Raw genomic sequence first — 27,696 nt, forward strand, 5'->3', positions numbered from 1 at the left:
AGCCCTGTGAGATGGTGGCAGGTTCCCCCAAACCCCACCAAACGCTTGGTTGCATTCATTAGTTTCTGCGAAACAGTTACGCTCTTGCTGGCACTGGTTTAAGACTCGCTGCGTAACTTCGTGCGGAAGCCCTGCTAATCACACCAATTGCAACAGCCTACAAAGGCTGATGGTGCAGCTTTTCCACCTCAATACACACCAACAGCACTTCTAGTTTTTCTAAAGAAACATTTTTATAAACAACTTCGCAGAGTTACTTTTCACACCACCTGCGATTCACCCAGAACTGAGGCACAGCTATGATCTCTATCTACTGTTAATTCTCTCTCAATCAAAACACACACCCCCAACTAAGATATTTATTGTTTGCGATAATTATGCTTACTTTACATATAAAATAGGAGTTCAGGTGTTTTCCATTACCATGTTTTGCTACAAAATACGTCAGTAGTTAAAACAGAATATTTTTTATTTTAAGTTGCATGATATGGGATGACAAAGCTTAAAGGTAAGATATTCATACCCAAGTAACGATTTATAAAATGCATTTGTAGTTCATTGCCATAATGAAAACAGCTTGGAGCATTCATTTATGAATAATACTTTTTAAGGGTTTGGTTTTTTTTTCTTAAGGCAGAGTGGATGATTTTAGAATAAGTATTTTATTAGGTATTGTGACTGTCTTGACTTAATCGAGCCGCAAACTCTACTAGCGTTCTTGTAGGCCGCCCAGCCATGCCTTTGCGAAGATAGGGCACCTCATCTTTATTTGACATCACACCAGCTATATCTAAATGAGCCCAGTGAGAGGCAGTCACAAATTCCTTCAGGAACGCAGCAGCTGTGCATGCTCCTCCAGCTCTGTAGGAAGCAGAAAAATTTTATTGTTTCTAAAGCAACACCAACACCGCAAACGTTAAACAAATACGCTGAAGGAAAGGGGCACGTGACGGGTATTGATACATCTTACCTGCTATACTTCCCAATGTTACTCAGATCTGCAAGAGGACAGTCTGTTACTTGTTTCGTGTAATGTTCAAAAAGAGGCATTCTCCAAACTCTGTCTCCTGTCAAAATGCTGGCCTGAAAAAGAAACAGTGATAGTTTGGGCAATTTTTTTTTTTTTAAACTGCGTTTATAATCCCCAGTATCATGCATGCTTATTTTTGTTTAGCTTTGATCAGTCTAAAAATCTTCAGGTCAATATAATATTAGGTAACTGGAAATACACTGCAAGACAGAACAGTGAATCCTACTTTTTAGGTAGTGTTAGTCAAAACACAAAAATCTAAAGTTTGCCCTTTTTTTTTTTTCCCCAAATTTTTTTTTCCTGACCACACAAATCCTTCCCTTCATAGACTTCCTTTAGCCATCACACTTCAGCCACTCACGAGGCCTCTCTGAATTTCTGTCTCAGTGTTGTTAAGCAAGATCAATTATCTTTTTAAGATGAACTAATTACTGTCAGTAGCCCAGAGCTTATGCATATGCAGTAAGTTATCAGAAGATGCAGATCCTTGAGATGATTGTGCATGCTGTTTGCTGGATGATATTAAACCTCACTAAAGAGTAATTAATAGTCAAAATTAATTATTTTCAATTAAATACAGTACTAACACTATTCCTACAAGATTTCAAATTGTAATAACGTACATTTTAGATTTGCATGAGGACTTTCAGTAATGCACTAACTTTTCAATAACAGCAACTATTACTGAATTATTATTATTTTGATTTAATAATAATGCAGATGGCCTACCTCATAAAGGTGAGCCCAAAGCCAAGATGAGTTTGTGAACACTCCAGTCGCAGCAGACCCCAACGCGACATCCATGGCACCTACAGAAACACACCTTCAAGGTTATACAACAAAGGCAAAGATGGACCTGAGCTATTCCGCTGCATCCCGACTCCTCACAGAACTTTACATTTTTAATTCTCGTTATCAGTAATTTCTAAGTCTGTAAAAACTAAAGATTTTAGTACACTTGCATTTTTTAAAGTTTAAGCATTGTTAAAACTTTTATATAATTTAATAGGACAGACCTCTGCCCCCTTAGTTTTCCCCATTGCTAAATCCAGGTAATGGATTAGAGGCTATCGATTTTTTATTGAGGTGCTGGAGCGTGTTCAAAGAAGGGCAACAAGGCTGGTGAAGGGTCTGGAGCACAGGCCTTATGAGGAGCGGCTGAGGGAACTGGGGTTGTTTAGCCTGGAGAAGAGGAGGCTGAGGGGAGACCTTATCGCTCTCTACAACTACCTGAAAGGAGGTTGTAGCGAGGTGGGTGTTGGTCTCTTCTCCCATGTAGTTAGTGATAGGACTAGAGGAAATGGGCTCAAGCTGCGCCAGGGGAGGTTTAGGTTGGAAATTAGGAAAGATTTCTTCACAGAAAGGGTAGTCAAGCATTGGAACAGGCTGCCCAGAGAGGTGGTGGAGTCACCATCCCTGGAAGCATTCAAAAAAACGGGTAGATGTGGCACTTCGGACACTTTGGGCACTTTGGGACATGGTTTAGTCTATTCTACCCTTGACTGGTTTAGTGTGGACTTAGTAGTATAGGTTAATGGTTGGACTGGATGATCTTAAAGGTCTTTTCCAACCTAAATGATTCTATGATTCTATGAATTCATAAAAATTCTATTCTGTATCTCATGAAACTAGGAAGCTTGATGTTTCTTAGCAATATTTCTAATATAATGTATTCAGCAATAACAGTGTCTTCTCAAAAAAAAGAAAAAAAATGTATTTTATTGTTTCCATATAGAAAATGAGTGGACTTTTTCCAATTTATAGACCTCTACAATTTTGAGCTGATACTTTCCCTTTTGTGAATTTCACTTGCATAGATTTTTTGCACAGCACATGTCAATTTACTTTAAATGAAAATAATCCTTATCAAAATACTAAACCGTGCCTAAACCAGAGGGATTACATACATATTCATTTGATGCCACAGAACTGCTTCCCTAATGCCAACACTCAATCCTCAGTGAGATAAAAAAAAAAAAAAAAGAAAAAAAAAAGAAAAAAAAAGTAGTTTAACAAAATGATATGTCAAAGAAATTTCTACAGGAGCTCGCCTCCTTCCTGCTTGTTGCCCAAGGATCCCAAACATGGAATAATCTATAGTGGGAGTAAATTCCTTCTATCCTGCCCTTTAAATGGGAATCATTTTATACAAGCCAACGATCTTAAAATCAGCTTCCCTTCTGTCTACTGACATTTTCTACAGCATTTGAACTGGTAAAACTGATGGAACGTAATTTAAAGTACTAGTAGAGAATATACAGAAAGATCATTATTTTACTTAGCATATTCATTAAGCAACACAGTGGACTCTGGTCTGAACTACTCTTCCATGTTTGCTCTCATTTCAGCTGCAGTCACTTAATCCATGACAGCTTGTTACTGCAGTTCATGAGATGCATACACAATACTGGTTTTAAATTCAAAATTATAACCTCATTCACATACAACTGTAGAGATTAAACAATTAAAGCACATTTTATTATGCCTGAAAGTATGCAAACTGCACATAACAAGAGCTACTTCAGTCAAACGAATTCCTGGGAAGATGATAATGGCTCTCCTAAGCTATTATTTAGAATCATGGAGACCTGAGCTAGCTCCCACAATGGAGGAACTGGTGCTGGGTGGGTCACAGCTCAGGCACTCAGCAAGCCGTTCGCAAAGAAGCTGTTCTGGCTCCAGCATGGCCAGTGCCATATGGAGCTGGCAGGACTCTTCCACAACCACGCCAGTATCTCTGCATCACACAGCCCCAGGAGCTGGAAAGGCTTGGCTCAGAAATAGAAGCACTGGGAAACATTGTGCAGAAATATCAAAGTCTGCGTAGATTTTCCTGCCCTTCTTAGTTCCGGCTCGGCTGGGCCGGCCCAACTTCATCTACATTGTGGAGCGTTTACCCTGCATGCCAATACCCTCTCCAGTCCTAGCTGTACAAGTTGTTAGAGCATAAACTGTGCTAGCTGTTCTCCTAGAACAGGTACAATCAGCTCAGTTGCTTTCAAATTCAGGTTGGCTTTACATAGTGCAACTAATCCACAGCCCAATTAATGAGAGTAACAAAGAACATTGCAAAATGACCTGGGAAGGGAGATTGCTTACCTGTTAATGTTGCAGCATTCACAATAGCCCTTGCATTAAAATTGTGGGCATAACAGAGAGCATCAGCTAACAGCAGTCTTCCTTCTGCATCTGTGTTATCTACCTTCAGGTGCAAAATTAGTAAAAACAGATTAACTACTGGAAACATCCCCTTCACTGACTTATTTCTTACATATTATCTTAAATAGCTGTCAGATTGTAAATACACTTGTCATAGGCCCTAGGCACTTCAGGCAACCAAAATTTACTCAAACTGAAAAAAAAAGAAAAAAGAAGGTATTGATAGGCAGTTATATTTGTGAAACAAAAGCATATCTGTAGCTGAGGTCAAGTCATCTTTCAGCACTGCAACCTCCTCTGCATGCTGAGCCTGTGTGCTGCTGGCTCCTCCGAAGAGCCTGGAGGCTGGCGCGGTGCCCCAGTGGAGCTGTCACCATTCCCAGCAAAGCCCCAGGAATCCCAGCGGCTGCTTCCGAGCACGCACAGAGATCTGGCCAGTGGAAACCAGAGGAGGAGACGGTGCCACAGAGAAACACGTATGCATACCTGGAAACACTTCCTTGTTATACTGCTTTCTCTTTGGATATTGAAACTTTTTCCCTCTTTTCAAAAAACACCTCCCCCTCAAAAAAAAAAAAACCGAACCCTTACCCCCCCCCAACCCAACAGCGTCTTTGCTTCTTTCCCCTTTCAGGGAAAATTCATGATGCATTCCGCTAGATTAATTGCATGATGTGCTCTAAGCTACTAACACTATCTTGCAAATTTCTCCATGGTGGGGGAATATGTGCCCAGTCTTTTCGCTCAAAGCAGAAGGCAACTGAACTCAGTTTTGGGAGAACCACCTCAAGGAACTGGAAGGTGCAGCAAGTCAAAGATGGCAGAATCACAGAAATCCAGAGAAATATTAAGCCGTGTACTTCTGCAGGAAATCAATGGTCTACAGCACAACGACTTTCAGTACCATTTAATCTATTAGATGAGTATGGAATAGTTTGGATTAAATATGAAATACGTATTTTGGGTGCTGATTTGGCAAGCTCCTTTGAGCCAACAGCTGCTATGACTCAGAGTTCTGATTGTACAGAGCAGCTTGGCAGGGTAAAGACCTTGGTTATGTCTGCCAATACTCTTATTTCTTACTCCAGATAGCAGGGAAGTGTCCTGAAGGGTCTGCTGGAAGCGTTTAATGTTATTCATTCTGACTGAAAACCTATATTTATGAGCATTGTAACAACCTCTTGTGCTAAAACAAGATTTTCTAGTATGTTCAGTAAATGACCATACTTTTCAGCTTTTCCTAGCAATTTATAAAATGTCTAATCTCTTCAATCTATATTTATATTTGAAAGAATCCTATGATAGCAAATTCTAATTAATAACATGCTGCTTACATTTTTAAAAACAGCACATTTGCACTACTTATCTTTTTAAAGGGTCTTTTCAAACATGTACTCTGACTGCAGTCATATAACTTGATTGATTAAACCAATTCACTAAAAGTATTCAAAATCCAAGTTTCACACACCTACCTGTATTGTTTTTCCATTCTTGGCTCTAACTACATCCCCAGGCTTGTTTGCCTTACCACTGGGCATATTTTCACAGAGGGGTGCCAAACCTCAGAGAGAAAAGTAAAAGTGCGTTACTAGTTTCTTTCTCAGAAACAATGTAGAAAAAACACCTTGAAAAAACCCGAACACCTCCTTAAGAAAACAGCACTATTCTCATCTTGATTTTAGGCTCAAAATCCAAATTTTCCTGGTTACTGAAAGACACGTGGTCCAGTTTTCAATCAGGAAAATGTCTCTGCATGTTGCACCACCACATTCTCTCACCTACACTATTTTACCACTAGGATTTAGTGGTAAAAATTCTACTTTGTACCCAGACAAGTGAGATCAGAGGAGCAACAAATACCATCTTATGTCTTCCATATATGAATAATTAGTCACACATAAAGGGATTTCTTTCTTTCTGAAATTAAAAGCTTCTCAAATTAATACTCTGAGCCATTCAAGCTCTGCTCATTGTAAACAGTGTGTAATGTCAAGAGGGGTCCAAGGACTCGCCATCGAACTCCAACCATAAGAAAAGCAAATAGAGATGAGCGAAGAAGAGGGTCAGCGTCAAAATTCCACCTATGAATGGGGTAATAGGATGAAACGCACTCCACCATTCCTAGGGAAAACCTGCTCCTGGGGCACAAGGAATAAGCGAATCTTCAGCAGAATTTTGCAGGGCGCCCTTCAGCTCCGCGGGCGCAGTCCCCCGGGCCGCGCGCCCCCAGCGAGGGTGCCCCCAGGCGCGTGCCGCGCTGTCCTCTGCTGGCGCCACCCCAGAAGCGACCGGATACCGGCCCCTGGGAGCCGAGGTGCTCCCAGAACTGATCCTCCAGGATTACGTGTCGTCACCAACCGGTTCTCCCATGGTTCCTGACTCAGCTCATTTAATTTTAGCTGTGCAATGTTTTTGCAGAAAAAAATAAGCATTGCTCCTACTTAAAATCAGTATCAGCAGACTGGGTTTTTTTGTTTGCTAGATTTCTGCTGAGATAGGCACTTAAGGGAACAAGAGCTCATCCCTCTTCCTGTTCAGCTGTGGCAAACACGCCTGGAGGTAGCTCAGCGAACTCCTTTTCATTTTTAATTCCTTTTACAGATATCCACATTCCTTCTTGTAATGAAGGATCAGAACTTATGAAAAAATTGCTGAAAATAAGTTTATTGACAATCATTTCTCACCCAAGATCTAAATCACGCCTTCAAAATTTTAATTCGGTGTTGAAATATTTATTCCAGCAAAGCTAGTAGTTTTTGATAAGCAAGTAAAAAATGGAAGAGAAGCTCAGCAAGGCAATGAGACAAGTAAGTCTGCAAGAGTCCACGGCATTTCTGTAAGACCATTACCACTGCTGATACTAGAAAATGACTTTGTCAAAAACAAATCTTGTAAAATTAAGATTTTTGGATTCTTGCACAAACATACTTACCAATTATGTTAAGAGGTAGATTTAAAGCTGCTGCTGTCACAATGGCTGAACAGACAGTTGCTGCCCCTCCCATATCTGCTCTCATCGCATCCATACCCGACGATGGCTTCAGTGAAATGCCACCACTGGAATAAACAGAACAAATCTCATCCAACACGCAGGAGTTCAAAGTTGCATACACTGATAATATTCTGTCCATCGGTATGTTTTAGCACCAAATACCAGTACATGTGTTTTCAAATATTCCTGCAACACCCTAACAAGCATATTGAAAGCAAGGTATCTGGGTTTTCATTTCAGATAAAATATGTCCGTGAATTCTTTCCTCATAATTAAGACACCATAAAAATCCAAGTAACCTGCAGCGGACTAACTCGATGATCTTTATAACAGCAAAAGAGCACAAAACAAGAACAAAATAGTACACTTGCTAAAATCAGCTTACAGAAGGGGAACAGACTAATAAATTCTTCGGTAGTTATGTGACATAAAAAGCAGTTATAAGGAACTGCCTCAAAGAACAATCTAGATGTCCAGTCACAGACTGCAAATCTAAGCATGTAAATTCTTCATCCAGAGGTTTTCTCAGGCAAAGAAAAAAAAAAGAAAAAATAGCAAGTTCTCTGTTTTCTTCTCCTTTGAATTTCCATTTTCCCCTTACAAGACAGGGGCATATAAACTCCTACTTTGTCCAATCACTCAAGCTTGTCTTCTCCCCAGAAAAGGCAGCACAGTCTACTACATTACTACATAGGGCAAGTTCACTGGAATGGCATTGAAAGATGTGCTGAGCAGAGAAAAAGCATCTCCCCATTGAACATGAATAGCAGGAAGGCATTTTCCCCCCTTTTGTCATTAAAATATTAGCATACATACCTGTCAAATGTAACTCCTTTTCCTACAAATACCAATGGGGAGTCATTTGTATTGGCACCACCTAAATAGTGAATCTCCAGAAAGATGGGAGGTTCAGCCGAACCCTTAGCTACGCTCAGGAATGCTCCCATCTGTTGTGTTGCTATCCAAGACTCCGGTCTGGAATAGAAAATTTTTTTTTTTTTTTAATTGGACACTTTGACTAAGGTGATTTTGTTTGTTTTTAAGAGATCACAATTTTTGAAGGTTTGTACACAAACAATTAATTCCACTTTAGTTAGTTATTTTGGAAACTGTCATTTCAATCCACCCATTTATTACTTTTTTTTTGTGAAACAAAAATACTTCCTCAAAGTTGCTGCTTGGTTTTCGTTTTGCCTTGTTAAAAACAAACAAACAAAAAACCAAGCAAACAACAACAAAACAAATAACAACCAGTCTACACTTTCTGCATCAGAAACATTAAACTTTCACTTGCCCATCAGGCTGTAGTCTCGAAGGCATATGGAGCAACAATATGGCAGCAGGTTACAGTTTAGGTTTCTCCTATCACGATGGTTAACTATAGGCAAAGCTGATTTCCCTCAGTCTTTTGCTTTTCAACAAAACAGCCTCCAACACTTGCATAACCAGTTAGCCCATTTCCACTGAAGTGCAGTAACTAGAAATGCTGAGGCAAGAAGCATTAGCTCTGCAAATTCAATTGCAAGGGCTTTTACGACTCCATCTCAACGTTTTTAAAAGTTAAAAAAAAATCACCAATAACAACAACAATAAATAGAGGATGTTTAATTACCGCATCCAAACAAAAAGCAAAGGTATGTGTAAAATCCACTTGGGAAAAAACAAAACATATTAGAAAAAAAGGTACCTAGTATTTGCCCTTTATTCACTGTGTCTTCATCAGGCTTCCTCTTTCACAGCATGTGTCAATTAAGCAGTAATTGACTGCATGACTAATTGACAGTTAATGATTTTACTGCGTCACAGTATCTTGCTTACTCTGCAAACCAGAAGCTCACCTAATACTGGGAGTAGCTTGCAGTCTGGGCACCCCTCATACCTTTTTGCCAAACACTTCCCCTGCTTCTGTCATCTGAAGTGGCAGAGTGCAAATGAGAGCCCGCTGCAGATTTTAACAGCCTGGAAGTATCTTACCCTATAGAGGAATCATTTAAATGGAATTTACCTTATATGGACCTTCACATTGCTGAAACTTCTAAGCTTCTGTTCAATATGTTCGGCAAATTTGATTGGAGTTATATAATTAGCTGGAGCCTCCATAAGGTACCGAGCGAGGTTCTGACCCTCAGCGTAGATAACACCTTTTTGCCAGGCTTCACTTTCAGCACTAAACAACACCATACAATAATCAGGATCATAAACATTTGCAAAAGTAAGATGATGTCAGCATCCATCTGTTCTCTCCTGTTTGAAAATGTGGAATCATTAATTTGGGGCAATTAAGAATGTCATAGTAATCTTACTACAAGGAATTTAGGATGATATCCAAGTACATCTAGTCTAGTAGCTCATCTCTGGTTCTAGTCAGTGCCAAATGCTTCACAGAAAGCTAGAAGAATCCTAGAGCAGACAGTTGTAAAATTATCTGTCTAATGCATTAGGTCTTGTCCTAATCCTCACTAGTCAGAGATTGGCTTAAATCCGTAAGCACAAGGTTTAATATCCCTTCCAAAATTTGTAATCGCATTAATTGTAACAGCCCTGAAAGTTTTTATTTACCATATAAAGCCTCCAATTCTGTTTTTCACTTTACTGAAATATGATTATGTGATAAGAGCAGAATTTGGATCTCATTTCACAGTGCACTCAAGGCATTTCACTAACGACTGACAGAGCAAACATTCGAAGAGCTGCCTGCATAGGAAATGGGGATGTCTCTCTGGTTACTTTGCAACACTACCACTACAAAACCTTTCGTTTTACTGAGACAGAACTGAAAGGCTTATTTGCTTTAAAAGATATCACAAAGCAGGGCATTAAGATGGATTCTGCCTCTCAGAAGAGCGCCACAGTGAAGAAGGAATCCAGGAGGAATATAGAAACATTGCCTGGATATGGAGGAATGGAATTAAAGCGCCAAATCTCAGCTGACACTGAAACTGGCAAGAAGTGGGAAAGGCAACAAGAGGACTTCAACAGGTACATCATCAGCAAAGGAAGGTCAGGGATAATGCTGTCCCATTGCTAAATGGGGCAGGCAGTCTAGTGAACACTGAGAAGACTGAAGTTCTCAATGCCTGTTTGCATCAGTCTTAATAATTGTTAAGGTCTGCTTCCAGATTCCCCGGTTCTCTGAGCTTCGTAACAGAGTTGGGGAAGAAAGGTACTACCCACGGCAGAGGAAGGTAAGACTTCAGCTGTTTATGGAAGCAAGACATACAGAAGTCCTTGGTAGCAGGTAGGGTGTATCTGAGGGTGCTGAGGAAGCTGGCTGGCATCATTGCAAGCCTGGTCTCTTTCTGTTTGAAAGGTCATGGTAACTGGGTGCAGTCTCTGATTATTGGAAAAGGCCAAGTCCTCATCTTTAAGAATGGCAAGGAGGCTATAGGGAACTACAAACCATTTATCCTAGACTAATCCCCTAAAAGTTTATGGAGAAAGTAATCTTGAAAGCCATTTCCAGGTACATGAAGGACAAGATGGCCACTGGGAACAGTCATTACGGATTTATTTTGGGCAAATCATGCCTGACCAACTTGACTGTTAGGATGAGAGGGTTGGCACAGAGGACCACAGTGGATGTCCTTTAGCTTGGCTTTAACAAGGTTTTCACATAGTATCCTTGCAGACAAATTGAGAAAATATGAACTGGAGGGCTAGACTACAAAATGGTTGAAAAACTGGAAGCACTGTTGACAACGCTGAACAATCTAGCTGGCAGTTAGTTGCGTGTGGTGTTCCTCAAGGGTTGATACTGGGGCTGATACCTTCATCAACAACTTGAACAGTTGAACAAAAGTTCATGGACAGCATCGTGTTGTGGGGAGCAGCTGAAATGGGGAAGGTAGGGCCACCATTCATAGGGTCCTTGGCAAGCTGGAGGAATGCACCAAAGGGAACACCATAAAGTTTAACAAAAAGACTGGCATAAAGTCCTGCACGTGGGACAGAACAGTTCTATGCAACAATCAGGCTGGACACTGACCAGGCAGAAAGCAAAGTTGCAGAAAAGAACCTGGTGATCCTGGTGGACAAGTTGTACAGGAGTAAGCAGCGCACTACTGCGGTGACAAAGGCCAGCCATATACTGGGTTGGATTACAGCATAGCCAGCATGTTAAAGGAAATAATTATTTACCTCCCTGGCGTTTGTGAGGCTGCATCTGTCTACATCTTTTGGCTGCATCTAGCTACATCCACTTTTGAGTTCCTGAATACAAAACAAATACTGATAAACTGGAGAAAGTCCAAAGGAGGGCCCCTAAAGAAGGGTAGGGAGCTGGAGCACATGGCATACGAGGAGAAGCAAAGAGAATTCGGTTTGTTTCACCTAGAGAAGAAAAACTGAGGAAAGATCTAATTGCAGTATTTCCTCTACCCTTACATAGGGTTTATAGAGAAGATGAAGACAGACACATCTCAGAGCTGCACAGTAAGAAGGTAAGAGACAATGGGTTCAAGATTCAACAAGGGAAACTGCAATAGGACATAAAGAAAAAAAATTCACCATGAGTGTAGTTAAGCATTAGAACAGATGGCCCAGTGAGGTTGTGGAATTTCCACCTCAGGAGACGCTCAAAACCGGACAAGAACAAAGGCCTGATCAACCTGATCAAGCTTTAAAGTTGTACGTAACTTCCAGGTTATGCCTAATCCAAGTTGGAGCTGGACTAGATGACCACCAGAAGTCCTTTCCAACCTAAATTGTTATATACAAAAATTATTTCCAGTGTCGTAAGTGGTCATAGGACCATCTATGTTTTCAGGAAATGTTTATTTAATATAAATATACTTGGCTCCCAAACTATCTGCTGTGTTACCAAATGGGAAGACTGTTGCATGTAGCTTATCAAGACATGCTTAAATTGAGAAGTTTCTATTTTATTTCACTAACTTCCTCATAAGGACAGACTTGTTCCTGTATAAAGAACGCATGGGAAATACCTCTCCTCTGTGTGACAGAATATCCTATATGGAAGGTCCAAAGTCCACTCTGATACAGTAAAAGGGGATTAATAAAACTTTGTTCTGGAACCAAAAGCTCTGATATTACTTTCTGCTCTCAAGTAACAGTGATGTCTCTTTAGGGGCCAGAAGCACCCAAGCTTCTCCCATTATATTCTGTGAAAGAAAATGTAACAAATGAACTATGTAAAATCTATCCATCACGGCATGGTCTGATGTCAGTTAGCATTTCCTGTTTCTCAAAAGGATTTATTCATTTATGGAGTCTGAAATACCTCTGCTCCACAATTTTGGCAACATCAACAAAAGCCCTTTTACATAACAACTATGCTTCAAGCAATTTTTTACTTTTATTTTTATCCTGGGCCTTCTTTTCTATGAAGCAGCATTTATTTACCGTTAGCCTTAGAATATGGTATACTAACAAAACACATGGAGCAAACACTATAAATATACTAGATATGTAAAATACTTCACAAAATTCAAAGGAGGAGGAGGAGTTAAGAGGGATATTGCTGCTAGCCCTATTCTTTCAGTTTTGTGGTTTTCTCATGCAGGAGCACGCACAGTTTTATAAATAAACAAACAAATGTAAATAAATAGGCAAGCTTTCCTTTTGCCATCACCTTCCATGAAGCTGAGGAGTAACTACAGGTTTCTTCTTTTGCTTCAGCTCATTATATTCATGCAATCCAAGGACAGCGCCTTCTGCAGCTGCTTGAGCATCTCCACAGGGGTCTACTTCAACACAAGGGATCTCCAGATCTTGGATCTGTCTACAACCAACTGAAAAATGCAGTACAGAACTAGTAGGCTGAGTATCACACAGAACAGCAAAACAGGTGTCTGAGGTGATCAATACATTTCAAGGAAAAAATAATTTTAGCTCGAGATATCTGACTTTATAAGTAAATCAATCAAAAAGATCATGCAGTAGAATGATTAAAAATGCTAATGACCATATACTGACAAATTCTGACTAAAAACATCACTTGATGAATTGTAATGATTAAGACATTTCACACGAATAAAAAGGAAAGTCCACAGTTCTGATTCCTTTGTATCAAAGAAAAGCTCTATCATTGTGGAATGCTATGGATTATGACTATCTATCTACAGGTATCAGAAATTTGCTGTAATTTAGTTTTTTGCTAAGACTATATGACTGCTCTTTCTTCCAAATGAGCTTATACACACTTTTACACACAAACAAAAAATGTTCCATAAATTCCATTTTGTACCCAAATAATTTAGCAATGTTTTGGCAGCTGGTGAAACAACACAGGCTAGCACTTTAGCCGTACAGCTGTCATACATGTATGACTGACCTCCAGTCTCAGATTATAAACTCTGTGGTGAGAACTCTTTTTACTCTTGTTTTATACACACTTAGATGCAGCGGTCATCCTTGATTAAGATAGAGAGGCCTCCTCTGCCTACGACAGATAACACACTGAATCATACTACTGATGTTGTGAAAGAGACCAGTTTATAACATGAATATCTCAGTTACAAACTAAGTGGCAAAAGTAAATATATGTGCATACTTAAGTACAGCGTGAGCATAAAGTGAATCAGTGATGCTCTCAGGCTTCAGAATAGTAGTAATTAAACAAGTGCCTTTTCAGGGGAAGTTATTTGGTATAAATAACTGGAGTTACCTGTCTGCAGACTGATTTACATGCCCTATAACTCCTTCCTTGCTAAGGAAAAACTTCATGAATATCAGTGACAAGTAAATGCATTTACCAAACCATGCAGTAGGTTTTGCATTTCAAAACAAAATCATACCTAGACTCACTCTTCAAAAGTGGAACATGCTGCACCATTGCAATAGTTTTATAGACAAAATGCTTAAGAAAATGTTTAAATAGTTAACCTGCAACAGCTGCACGAATATTTTCTTTGCCTTCATTCCAGTTTTCTTGCTCATTTACTCCAGCATTCTTCTTACCCAAGCCGACTACAACCACACTTGGAAAGTCCTAGATGAAGCCGACACACAAATGGATTCACTTTCCTTATAGTTACAGACAGCCACAGCAGAGTGCTGTTAAAAAGACCTTACTTTCCAAATCAACCCAAGCAAAGCACTAAGATACATTCAGTACTTTCTCTACGTTACGCACATTTGTATGTTAAGAGTGCCAGTATGGTGCCACTGTCTTCCGCTCCCAGTCATTTGCCACAGGCACGCAACCAATTGTTCTGTTGTCCAGTTAATAGTTAATTATGTGTATTGCAGCACATAGGGCTTTATGCTTAACACATAGCAAACCTGATACTTCTAATGACAAGTCTAAGGTCCTTTGAAAACACATCCAGCTTTCCAGCTGCAACAAAGGCCAGAACTGAGCTGGAGAAGTGTAACCTTCTCTGGCACAGTACTGTGTTCAAGGAAATAAAATCACTTTGAAGGCTGAGCCTCTTAGCTCAGCTCAGGAGCCAAGCTAGCATGATTTGCCAGGTAACAAACCAAAGCTGCACAGAGGTATACAACTCCAGAACGCAGGAAAGCAATGTAGCACAGCAGACTAAACGCTTGCCTTCTAAGCTGCAAGTGGAAGGCAAAAAGGAAGAAATAATGAAGATTAAAGGAGTCTTTTAAGAATGAAGTCAAATTTGTATAAAACTCAAGGTTATATATGTGAACAATTTCCCATTGCTCTGAAGAAAAATGAAGTTAATCTCAGGCTTTCCCTTCCATCACAAATAGCTGCTCTGTCAGATTCTAACAATCAGCTTTCAAACTGCTACACCACAGTAAAGTCTTTTAGTCCACAAGATGCTGAAACTAGTGTTAGCTTTTTCAGAATATCAGTGATTTGGGTTAACATTTTTTTAGTTATCATTATTTTACACACTTAGAAGAGGTGTAAGGCCAAATTCTACTGCCTTCTCTTGCAGAGATTTGCTACTCACTTCATGCTGTATGCAGAACTGGGATAATGGGACCTTCAGTGGACTCAGCTTCCATGAAATTTCCGAGAGCCCTTCTACTGAGTCTAGTGTCACCTGTCAGGGGTCTCCGCATAGGAATTTATACATGGTAGGCAATACTCGCTACAAATGGATTTGTTTAAAATCATTTAAATAGCCCTAATGTAAGATTCAGTTATTTATACAGAGACACCTAGTGTCATATTATGTGTCTGCCTAGCCTCCAGCTACTACTCCAAAAAGGCACAAGATCGTACTGTATTTGCCAGCTCCATGTAGGTGCAGCAGACATATCAGGGCTTCTCAAATGGCACCAAAAGCCTGACTTTAAGCAGATGAATCCCCATCTCATACCCTTGTGATATATCACATCTGTGCAGACAAAAGTCCTGCTTGAAGAACAGTGCCACGTCTTGTTTTCAGAGGTTTCAAGCACGTGCCTTTCAAACCTCTGATTAAAGCCTATGACGGGACTACCTTGTGTTAGAAGTGTCACATCTGGAAGGTCTTTGCACATATCTGTACACACTTGTGCACTCACCCCTCCTGAGTGCAGGAGGCACAGCAGAAGTCTGATCCAAACCTGTTGTGCTTCAGCTCATTCAGTAAGCAGTTATTCAGAGCACACCACCTTTGGAACAGACTTGATTACATCTTCTCAATTTGCAACACTGTGGACAGCGTACAGGATTGTGCAAAAGGGCGTGCAAACACGGGGAGTGCAGAACAGGAGGTTTCAATAAGAACCCCATCTTCTGTTGAGAGGGGTGAGGGGGGAAAGGAGAGCAGAGCGTTTATACAAGCACAGCGGTGAACTCGGCTTAAAATAAGACGTAAGGGCAAACCTCACAGGTTAATCAATACACACACGAAAATCCAAAGTTCATACCTGATGCAAACCATGGAATATGCGTGTTTTGCCTTTCTTCAAAGGTGGCCCACATCTAGGACACAAAAAGATCCTTTCAATAAAGAAGTCCTTACTGGTGATAAAACCTTATGGTACTACAGTCACTCCACAACCACGCAGTGCTCCTCAACACTGTACTGGGACACTTGGCTCAGCACTGATTCACAGAAAAGGACAGTTCCCGTGAACATTTTGCATCTGTTTCCTCAGTGCTTGGTTTTTCCACAAGAGTTCCCCTCCAAACTGCTTGCCCTGGTAGAAGCAAATACCAGCCTGAGACATGGTATAGATGGAAACACTAATAATGATAAAAAAAGATCATTCTCGTTGGTGTTTTTAGGTACTTTAGTCCATTTCAGAAGCTTATGAGACACTTACACGGACAGAAGTTCTCTCAGCTTTCCAGACACAAGTCTGTCGAAAGCATCTCCCGCACTAGTGAACTGGGCAGCACCTTCATCCTTTTCACTTGAGTAGATTCCCAGAACAAGACCCTAAAAAAGGATGCGCATTACTGTAAGCAACACAACATTTATAAGAGCCACCCGAAAGACAACAAGCGCGCTGCTCAAACCGTAGCTCCTGCTGTATATATTCCTCTCAGTTTACGTATTTATCTTACGCGACGCCCAGAGCGACGCTTTGGTAAAGCGGGATCAACTACTACAACCGCTTTTAAGTGCGAGGAAGAAATGAGATACAGTATAACTAAAGTTACAATCATTTTGCCAGACATGTAGGGACCAACGCTTTCCGTCTGTATTTTCAAGTACAGCAGAGGGGTCTTTTCCCTCCCTCCGCCCAAAGGCGATGTCCAGCCAGGCGCATCCAGGAGCGCCGGGAGCCGCGCCGCTCCTGACTGGAGCTCATCGGCAGGGCGGCGAGGTGCCGGGGCAGCAAGGCGGCTCTGTCGCGACAGCGGGCGCAGGAGCCCCGACAGGCAACTTCTCCGGGGCGCAGCGGCCCCGGCCCGGCCCCGCCGCGGGCAGCCACGGCCCCCGCCCCGCCGCTGGGCGAGCCAGAGCCCCGGGCCGGGCCGGGGGGCGGCCGGGCGGCCCCGCAGCCCAAGGGACGCCCCCCGCTGCCTCCCCCCGGCCCGCCCCGCCTCACGCCGAGCAAGAGGGGCCGCGAGGCGGCAGCGCCCCCCGCCGCCCCCTCACCTTCCCGCCCGGGCCGCGGCTGTAGCCCCGCGGCGAGGGCCCCCGCGGCCAGCGGCTGCAGGCCAGCGGCAGATGGCAGCTGAGGCGGCGCCCGGCCGCCCCCCGCAGCCCCGGCAGCAGCATGGCGGGCGGGCGGGCGGCGCGGCCCGGCGCGCCCGTGGCCTCATCGGCCGGCGCCGCGCGGGGCGGGGCGGGGCGGGGCGGGGGCGGCGCCCGACGGCCGGCGCGTGGCGGTCCCTCGTGCCCCGGCGTCCCGTGGGGTTTCGGCCTGGCGCGGCGCGGCGCGGCGTCGGTCGGTGTTGGCACCGGGATGCTGAGGGGGACGCAGCTTCTCCTGTGCGCCCGTCGCAGGCCTCGAAAAAGCGGTGCCGGCAGGCGCACGGGGTGCTTAGTGCGCGCACTGAAGATTAAAAGTGTTCATGGTTTATGGAAAAATGATCCAAGCTTTATGGCGAACGCAAAGGCAACAGATTTACGTTATTTTCCGTGCAGGACAGTAGTTTAGTTGTGTAGTATCACCACGCCTCTCTGGGAAGGCTTGGTTAGGTTCTAAGAGAAAGTGGTAACAAGCCCAGAGTGAAACTAAAAAAAAAAGAAAACGTGGTTAAGTGAAAAGAAGAGAGCAATGAGAATGACTGTGGTCATATTTTGTCAGGAAAATTCACACAGAACACTGGGTCACCGGTGTAATGTCAGAAGTAGATGGATGCTTCTCCAGCAAAAGCAGCGCGCGGAAGAGAAGGGTTCGGAGTTTGCTGAGGCTTAGCGTCTCGTCAGCATGAACAGCCAGCGTGCCAGTGGCACCGAACGTGCACTGGATTTTAATGTCAAGCGATCCAGATTTTTGGGGGGTTTGTGGTTTTTTTTTTTTTTTGTTTCCCCCCAGAAATGTGAAACATGGATTATAAGATATTTTTTTATACATGAGAATCTGATACCTTACAGCACTATGTATAACAACTAGTTTGCTTTTCCGTACATCTGTAGCTGCACTCGCGCTGTTACATCCGCAGAACAGGATTGCTGGGCCTGTTCTTCACTAACAGTGTATCGCCATTCCCACCTAACCGCTTTTTCCATTAAGCGGGACAGAGAAAAATAACATGTCTTGTTAAGGACAGCGGCACTCAGAGACAACACCCGAGGGAAACTGCACCCATTTTGATTTATCTTGTAAAATTACATTTTTTTTTACCATGAAATCATAACACTATGTAAAGAATCAAACTGGTAATTAGTTTTTAGCTTCATTTATTTTGGAGAGGCTCTTAGGCACAGTGAATAGTTTCTTAGTTCTTTGAAGAATGGCTCCATAGCTTCTCTACGTCCTGCACGGAGCTTCGATGTATTCTGCATGTACACATCAAGTGGGCATTTTCAGGGTATATAAAGTGGTCTTTAATTTTATGGAAAGACAGGATTTGACCCATAATCTCTTAAAAGTTCTGGGCAGATACTGCTCATAAATGTTCTCATTTGGGATTTCAAATCTTCCAAAGTAAAAAATACCCCCAAAGAAGTCTTCATTTCCACGTGTTGGGCATGTGTATGATCAGATACACTATGTGAACTATAACTAAAATGAAAATGTGTAAATAAAGTAGACCACACTTCTATCAAGTTCCACATTTTTTGAAAGTATTTTATGCTGTACAAGGGAAAGCTGAAAAGGTCTAAGTGATAGACTTACCTATTGTTAACCTTAAGGCGTGCTTTGTAATTGTACATCTTAACAACGTGTGATTGCATTTAACCTTTTTTTCCCAGACAAAACTTCCCAGGGCAAATATCCTATTCATTGTCCCATCGGAGTGTCTTAGCAGTGCTTAAACTGAGACAACCTGTGCAGCTGAAAGGTTAGTTTAGCCTTATATCTGTTTCGTTCAGTTTAATTCATGCATGGTAATACTTCTGTTTGCTCTAAAGTGAACTGGAAGTACTATTTTCTCACAGGTCACAAAACAGTCATTGGGTAATAATGTTATTTGGTCATTCAACTCATGCAGCTACAATATCCCACAATAATACTTCATACATCTCCCATGAGAAATCTTTTGGACCGTTACTGCAGAGTATGCTTCATTGTTGAATAGATTAAAAATAAGAAATTAAAAACCTGGATCAGCCCAGCTATCCCTCTTTATTTATACAGTGTACTCTAACAGTTCTTTCAGAGCTGCTGTGACCTATCTAGTAATCCAGTCCAACAAATCTTTAACCTAGTCCTTACCCAAGTAGTCCCACAGCTCTTACTCAATAACTATTTTGGGGGGAAGTTTGGGGGGCATTAAGCAGTTCATTAGCAATATGAAAAATGTGTTGTAATACATGCGTGTTAGTACTACTGAAAAGCATTTCCGAAGCAATCAGTCTATATGGAGGATTTTAAAATCTGCTTCCTTTTCACTTCCTGAAGAGAATTAGATTTAGTAAAGGCTAAGTTATGTGTTACAAGTAATTCTTTTTGTACCACAACTACTTCTAAATTATATGTTCATAGAACAATTACAAATTACAAATATTTCATTTTCTATTTGTGTAATTATACTGCAGTTTAAGGTCTTCTATTTCAGAGCCACTCAGAATTTTCTGGGAGGTGAAGGTGGTGGGACCACAGAGGCCTCTGCGGCCAGTTTTCTGGGCAGCGCTGCGCTGTTACCATCTAAGGCACCTTGACAGACTGAGTCGGCTTGCTGCCTATCCATGCACTATCCAGGGTATCGCGCCATCTTCCTGGAGTCGTGGCCCAGGGTAGAGACTGAGTGAAAGCATCGGTAAAATTAGAACAGTGAAGTAAGTAGGTGGCATAAATTAAGAATCACTTTTTCTGCCTTACTGTGTCTCCTTTATGCTAAAATTCTAACAGTGCTGTAGACTCACCAAACTTTCCAGCTGTCTCTTAAATTTTAATGGGACTTTAAAAAAAAAAAAAAGAAAAAAACGTAGTGCTCCTAAAAAAAAAAAAAAGTGGCTAACACTGACTTGAAGAAGACAGATTATTAGGGCCTACTGCAGAAGCATCCTCACAAATTTCTGCTTCACTCATAATCCTGCTAAATTTGTAGGGCCCAAACCAGTGATGGTACAGGCTACGATAACCAACACTGCTCGTTACATCTGTAGCTTGAGTTTGGCTAATAACATTTCCTCTGAAACTAGGCCACTGACTGCCAAATGTCTGCTGGCCTTGCTGCATATGTGCTGAAAAGGACATAAATAATTTTCATTTCTTACCTCACACAGAGCGTGCACATACACTGCTGAAGCTTTTAGTGAACATAGTGATGTGGGTCTGCTGTGTAAATTAAGAGTACTTTGAATAGACTTTTGCAACAGCAAAACTGATTTTATAAGAATACCAAATGAAAGTAGAATGTACTCCATAAAACATTTGTTTTCATTGGTCTTTAGATGAAAACCAAGTAAAAAGAGCACGAAGAATAAGTATTTGGGCCAAAGATACTAAACTCATAGGCTTAAGCTGAGTTACAATTCCTTATTTAAATATCTAAATAAGTGGCCTTATTAGCAAGCATGTTGAATATCAGCTATTCTAGCAACTTGTTTTACTGAGTGCTCTGCACACTTCAGTGACAAAACTAGTAATTTGGGTACATAAAATATGGTTTTAGGCACTTGTGAAAATATTTTACCCTTACAATACTATTTTTGTGAAGAGGTCTTTTCAAATAAAAAATAAGGAATTTTTGTATATCCTGACATGTTCTTAAAACACTTTTAATTCCTCTTCTAAAAAAAGTTACTACTTCTTTCAAAGAGCTTTTCACAAGAATAGAGTTACACAACCTAGTGGTCAGATGAAGAGTAACTGACTGCAAAAGAATTTCTTTAATTTAGATGATAACTTCTTTCATTCATTCAAAGTCATTCTTCAGTAATGTGTAGGTTCTATTGCCAAAAGGTTAGTATGTGTTCACTACAGTAGTCAAATTCTAAAAATGACATGCTTAATGGCATATTCTCTTCTCTGAAATATTCATAACTCGTGAGCCAAGAACTGGTTGAATGCCTGTCAGAATTATGGTACTTCCTAACAACGTAACTTTTCCACCCATTTAACCATTTTTATTTGTTTTAATACTGTTCCATCATACATCACTTTTACTTGATTTCAGATAGACAGAAGAACTGACAGGGTTCTGAAGACAATTAATCTCTCAGATTATTATTTTCCAGGTTATGAAAAGCACTATTACTTAGATTCTGTTTACTTCACTTCCAGAAGCTGCAATGAACTCTTCATCTTGCAGCTAATGATTTTTTTCCCCATAAACTTTACTTTTCTCACTTCTTTACTTTGTGGGGTTTGATAATTTCTGTTTTAAAAAGATTCCACACATACTTAGCCTGTGCATTCCCTTAACTTTAGCCTCATAGATGACAAAGTTTTCTTTTTCAATGCAGTATGACATCATCAAGCGTATCTTATATGTCCCACTCAGCATTTTCCAGATAATTCTGTGAAGGTAATTGGCAAATGTCCATTCTTTCTGTTTTGAAATAACCTTATAGTATCAAAGATTTGTGACACATATATTTTCTTTCTAAAAAAGACAATACTTGGTTTCAATGAAATCGTATTTCACCTTAGTTTTCTAAAATATCTCAAAATGTGAATTTTCTAAAAACTGCAAACAGCATATATGCACTGCAGATATTGGTCAGTTTGGAGAAGAATGATATTTGCAGCATATATTTTTTCCACTTTCCCACACACAGTTGCTGGTATTGTAGAGTGACGTCTTTATTCATGTTTATACCAAAATCACCCATCCAAATCAAAAGCTGAAGAGCCAAGAAGCTGTTTCTATCATGACAGTTCACTTGACCAAAGTGGTTTTGTGTAGATTTATTAGTACATGATATCTTCTGCTGTAACATTTGCTTCTTCTGTTTTAGTCTTAATTTTAGGGAAATGAATCCCACTAATGGCTATTAGCAGCAAATTTAGGGCATGTGCTGCGGCACTTGCCACACAAAGCCAGAAACAGTCTTCAAACCGTTCTTCTAAGATAACGAATTGAAAGACATTTTCCCGAAAATTGGCAATTCTTTCTGTGAGGTGATGGAGTTTCACAGCAGCCATAAAGCTGGTGACTGCAAGAACTATAAATCCACCTGCAACAAAATGAAAGAAGGATTCACCGTTGTTGTCAAAGACAGAGATTTTGGTTGTGCTTCAGCAGGCTTACTGAATACAACAGTGAGCATTATACAGAGTAGGGACAGACTTAGGCATGGCTTAAACACCTTCAGAATGCTTAGTCTTTACTGTATGGCCAAGCATCATACCAGTGTTTGTAATAGCGTCCTTTTATCAGTGATAGAGAGCCTAAAGACTGGCATTCAGGGCTTCTGTAAAAAGTTGACTAGACACAATAAGCCGAGATGCCACCTGACAATTCTGTTTTCGTAGATGAGAATTCACTGCTAACCTTTTTATTCACAAGTATTTAAGTCGAGAAGATATTTAGTAAGGCAAGAGAAGGAACTTCTGCTGTTAACATTTTGTATGAATGTGACTGGTGAAACTACTGGTAAATGATTTTACCTGCAAGGAAGTTCCAAAGACATACTCCTGCTGGACCTTTAATAGCCCGATAAGGAACTTTTATTGCATTAAGAATGCAGAATCCAAAGCTGACCAGAGAAAAGAAAATGGCCACACAGAGGAACATTATAATCATCACGTGCAGGCCTGTGTTCAGCTTTTTCACCATGTGTGGGAAAACTGTCAAGAAAAAAAAAATATCTATTCAGTGTGTATTTTTACTTGACAACAGTAATCATCACACTGTGCTGGTGCTACAAACTTCAATTATGCTTAAACAAGACCATTTTTTACAGAGGCGATCAATTCAGGTAGTTACACACATCTTAACTCATGATGCTTTATTTGTCACTACATCAGACAAACCAGAGATGTTCTACTACAGGAATAATCCTTTACATGGGGTCTGTGAATAAGGAGTCAGACTTAAATCCTGTTTTATTTATCTAGTTGTATTAATGTCTTTATCTCTGCTGCTGCATCATTTGCTGCATTCTTTTCTGACTCTTTTGCACCTCTGCTCTCCACCCTGAACTCCTTTTCTGAGCTTCCCATTCCTGTCCCATGCTCTTAATCTCATCTTTTTGAAGTCTGATAGTCCCAGTTTCCTTGTCCAGCCCCTTGCTGCCTAAAACAGTATCACTCCTTTCTGTGTTTATTTTCTCCTGTTACTCTTCTTTCTCTCTCTGCCTCTCTTTAATACTGGCTCCAGTGAGATCTTCTCTGATTTCATACTTCCTAATCCCACAGGTTGCCACTTTCAGATTCCCTTCTTGGTTTTTCATCGGGTGTTAATGCCCCCTTTATGCTCTTCTGGGTATCTGGCAGCATTTTAGTTACATCCCTAGGAAGCTTGTAAAGTACTGCAGTCGGGCGGGCTTTAGGTGAAGTGCTCACAGGTTTTGCTATAGGCGTGAGCTCTTCCTCAGCAGCCTGTCGCTCGCCTGTACGGTAACTGTCTTGGTTTTGTCTTCACAGCCGGAGTTACTCCACTGGAGGACCAGACTGGCCAGCAGCAGGCAAGTGTGGGGCACCTGGGCATTCAGTTTATCCTGCAGCCCTTTAGTAACAGAATCAGAAGAAACATGAGTAGGGAACTGTAGGTGACATGCTGACTGACAGGAAAGAGAGCAGCTGATCAAGAAGAACCCTAAAATACAAGCTGATCAAGAAGAGCCCTTCAGGTAGCGTAGCACTGCATACTCATACATGTTTTGAAGAACTAACTGCCTAATGACTAAAAAGTTACTAAAACAAAGGTACGTGATATTATAAACAAATAAAGAGATTGCTTCCTATGCTGCATAACTGAAAAAAAAAAATCCAAACCAGCCACATAAAAAGTAGGCAGCAATAATTGGTAGATGTCACAGAGAATATTAGGCGCACAATTTGGTCATCATGACATGACAGAATTCTAGTAGATTATGTAGAAAACTTCATAGTGTACAAATTCCATAGAAAAATTCATGATTTGACAGTTCTGCCTGTTCAGTAGCTCATTCTGAGGTTGTAGTCAGGCCTAGTGTACATGGGAGCTACAGAAGAGACTCCAACAACAAGAAGAAAGGAGGGAAGTGAATGAGAATCAGAAGTATGTATGAGAAATGGGAAGCCAGAAAATAGCTTGCTTTCTTACTGGAAAATAACTGGCAGTGTAACAAGAAGGCACATGGAATTTAGCTTTCTTACAAACCGCAGCAGAGTTTTTAGGGTGGTTGTAAGGATTCTCTTGCCTCTCTTCTGAGGCTCTCAGCCAAGTCCCAAAGACATGACCAGTGGGCCTGGCTTAGTACGCAGAAATAAGAATCCTCAGAAAGGCTATTGCCAGGGAGGCTCCAGACACACTCCAGCTGTGTTTGCTACGCACAGGCAAAATGCCTGGCTTCCCCAGCTCGTTCTCAGGGCTTGATTCAGTTGGCAAAACATAAGCATCTTCTGCCAATTTAGATGCCTTAGGACACCGTAACAACCACGTGGCTCTAATATACATGCTGCACTGTGTATGAGACACCTTCAGAAGCAGCAGCTGGAGGCCAGATGATACACCTTGAGGAGTCTAAAATGGCACTGGACACCTATTATGGCAACTGAACCATGCCGTCACTGTCCCAGTTAAAAGAGAGCGTGCCAGCTGTAAGCCTACTCTAGTGAATGTTAACACAGTGAAAGGCGATGTACTGGTAACCCTGTATTACTGCGATTCAGAATTCCAAAGCATCAGAGCTGCTGCAGTACTGCAGCATACGAGGTGCTGGCTTTCTGTCTTGCTCTGTGCTGCCTGTGCAGCGCATTTATGCTAACACATTCCCCAGGAAGAGTCTCCCATGTCTTGCTCCCCTGTAAGTTCAGAGTGCTTGGAGAATAAGGGGACATTCAAAGCCAAAAAAAAAAAAAAAAATCAAGTCAGACCCAGAACCCCCAAAAGGCCTGCTGACCATTGTGCTAAAGTATTTAACAGCTTTGTGTACTGTTGTGATCCCATTTTGAAGACAGTATTGTGAAAGTATCACACCTGACAGAGCTATTAAAGTATTTAAAAGGGAAAATCTCTGGGACGCTTGTTTACCTAAATGCACAGTTGTGCCCACTGTGCTTAATGACCCAATTTTACAGTTCTCATGGGGAGAATTCTTACTAACTTTGGTGAGAGCTTTGTTTGTCTAAGGAGTATTAGCATCATGTCCTCCAAATACATATCGATGCGGTCTGGAGTGATGGTGGAACGTTAGGCCTTCCTCCCAGGTTACACAGTAATTCATCATAAAGTTTATTAAAGGGTCCAGAAAGTTTCACAGAGATTTAAAGGGGACTGGCTACTTTTTTTTCCTCATTCCCTCTGACAGGATAGGGTGAAAGAAGTGGGACTGTATTTCTGAAGGCCCTGAAGAGAAGCAGAGCAGAGCTAGAAGAGGTTTGACCTGCTGGCGTGTCTGCCAGCCATTCAAACTCACTAGACAAAGCATTTGAGCGTGACTGCTTTGTCTATGGCATGAAGTTGCAGCTGCAATCAGAGCTTGAGCAAGACTTGGTGTCCTGGTTTCAGCTGGGATAGAGTTAGTTTGCTTCGTAGTAGCTGGCATAGTGCTGTGTTTTGGATTTAGGATGAGAATAATGCTGATAACACACTGATGTTTTAACTGTTGCTAAGTACTGCTTATGCTAGTCAAGGACTTTTCAGCTTCCCATGCTCTGCCAGGTGCACAAGAAGCTGGGAGGGGGCACAGCCAGGACAGTTGATCCAAACTGACCAAAGGGCTATTCCATACCATATGGAGTCATGCTCAGTATATAAACTGGGAGGGGTTGGCCGGGGAGCAGCGATCACTGCTCGGGAACTGTCTGGGTATCGGTCGGCGGGTGGTGAGCAATTGCATTGTGCATCACTTGCTTTGTATGTTATTATTATTATATTGTTATTATTATCATTACTATTTTACTTTATTTCAATTATTAAACTGTTCTTATCTCAGCCCAGGAGTGTTTCCGATTCTCTCCCTCATCCCACCGGGGCAGGGGGAGTGAGCGAGCGGCTGCGTGGTGCTGAGTTGCTGGCTGGGGCTAAACCACGACACTTGGTTATTGTAAATGCAACTAGTCCAAATTCCTCACAGCTTAACAACTGGTCATGCTGATCTAAGTTGAGGTTGCTCTGGTTCTCTTCTCCATTCCCTCTGAAGTCCCACAGTCCTGCCTGCCTTTGAGTTTTTACAGTGGTGCTTGTGCAGTTGCGTAGTCAGCCACGGTCCTATGGGAAACAATTTTTTTTTTGTTGTAGGTTAATTTTTTGGCCAGCTTAACTTTGTGAATTAGCTCCCCATAACAACTACCAGAGCCATTGCAAAGGATGGGGCAGGGCAGCATTGCTGTGAGCCATGGAGAGGGTAAGACTGCGGCAGCTGCAACTCATGCTGGTTTAAGTTGCAGTGGATCTGCACACTCAACTAAATATCTTCAGTGCAAAATACCATTTTCACTACAGCACAGGATGTGTGAAAACTGGAAATCATCCAAAGTAGAGATCAACATCTGAGTGCTTTTGAGACCTCAAGAAAAACTTTGAAGTTAAAAAGGTTTAGAGTTTCTGCGTCTTTTAAGAGTTCAGCAATTTTTTCTCTCCAAAGTTACCAGAAAAGAAAATAAAAACTTCTTTAACATGTTAATAAGGTTAGGAGTATCTGCTATGGCAGACATCTGCATTAGGACAGCTAGAGAAATACAGAAATTAGGACAGCTAGAGAAATACAGAAATGTGGCCAGCTAAATAAATCTCTACTTAAAGGGAAAAAAAAAAATGAGGAGTTCAGCAGAGAAGGCAAGGACAGAGGCACAGAGAGATTGCAGAGCAACACTTGGCATAGGAGTCAGTCAAGGGGAAAGTATGATTTACAAATGACTTTCACTCCCTTCACAAGACTAAAAGGAAACCCTCAATCTGGCCCTAGGGATTTTTTTTTTCCCCATCTTGATTCCAGGATTACAGAACATAACTGGAAGAAAAACACTAGCCTGAAATCACAGAGATTTTACATTCGCACTCAGATCCCAAACTATAAAGACCACAAGTCAGCCACAAATACAAATTCAGTAATAATGGTTTGCATTCTGTAAGTTCTGTAAACAGAAAGAAGGGAGTGCTTTTAAAGTTGAACTAGACATTAGACTAAAGATTCAACCAAAATTGGACTTACTTGTGAACTTAGAACGCCGCCCGCCCAACCCACACTGGCGTATTTTGCCGCCCCGGAAGAGTCCATAGTAAATGTCCCCAATGAACTTGACCAGTTCTGGATCAGTGGCATTGACCAAGTCAGCTCCTGTTTTGCAAAGGATCTTTCCAGTCATCCACTTTGGGGTCCCCATTGCAACAACGATCAAGATAAAAGATACAAAACTTATTAGAGAAGCCAAGGCAAATAAAGTCTTTTTAAAGCAGCCAGGCATCCTAGTGGTTTCAAGGAATCATCTC

The 27,696-nt window shown here is 41.4% G+C and overlaps 2 protein-coding genes across 2 annotated transcripts; both read right to left on the reverse strand.

Annotated features, from left to right (window-relative positions):
- Positions 1-471: 471 nt before the first annotated feature.
- LAP3 (leucine aminopeptidase 3) lies at positions 472-17,278 on the reverse strand. The gene is made up of 13 exons (XM_075709380.1): positions 17,156-17,278; positions 16,374-16,489; positions 15,975-16,029; positions 14,025-14,130; positions 12,772-12,931; positions 9,187-9,348; positions 7,998-8,156; positions 7,122-7,246; positions 5,662-5,750; positions 4,130-4,232; positions 1,760-1,839; positions 971-1,083; positions 472-861 (listed from the first exon to the last, which is right to left on the reverse strand). Exons 1-13 carry the CDS (start codon positions 17,276-17,278, stop codon positions 666-668), a joined length of 1,587 nt encoding a protein of 528 aa, XP_075565495.1. The 3' UTR covers positions 472-665.
- Positions 17,279-22,028: 4,750 nt separating this feature from the next.
- On the reverse strand, positions 22,029-27,671 carry CLRN2 (clarin 2). Its single transcript, XM_009483549.1, has 3 exons — positions 27,419-27,671; positions 22,728-22,907; positions 22,029-22,294 (listed from the first exon to the last, which is right to left on the reverse strand). The coding sequence occupies exons 1-3, from the start codon at positions 27,669-27,671 to the stop codon at positions 22,029-22,031; spliced, it is 699 nt and encodes a 232-aa protein (XP_009481824.1).
- Between the last annotated feature and the right edge of the window lie 25 nt (positions 27,672-27,696).

Source organism: Pelecanus crispus, chromosome 4, assembly GCF_030463565.1.
Source record: "Pelecanus crispus isolate bPelCri1 chromosome 4, bPelCri1.pri, whole genome shotgun sequence".
Lineage (NCBI taxonomy): Eukaryota > Metazoa > Chordata > Aves > Pelecaniformes > Pelecanidae > Pelecanus > Pelecanus crispus.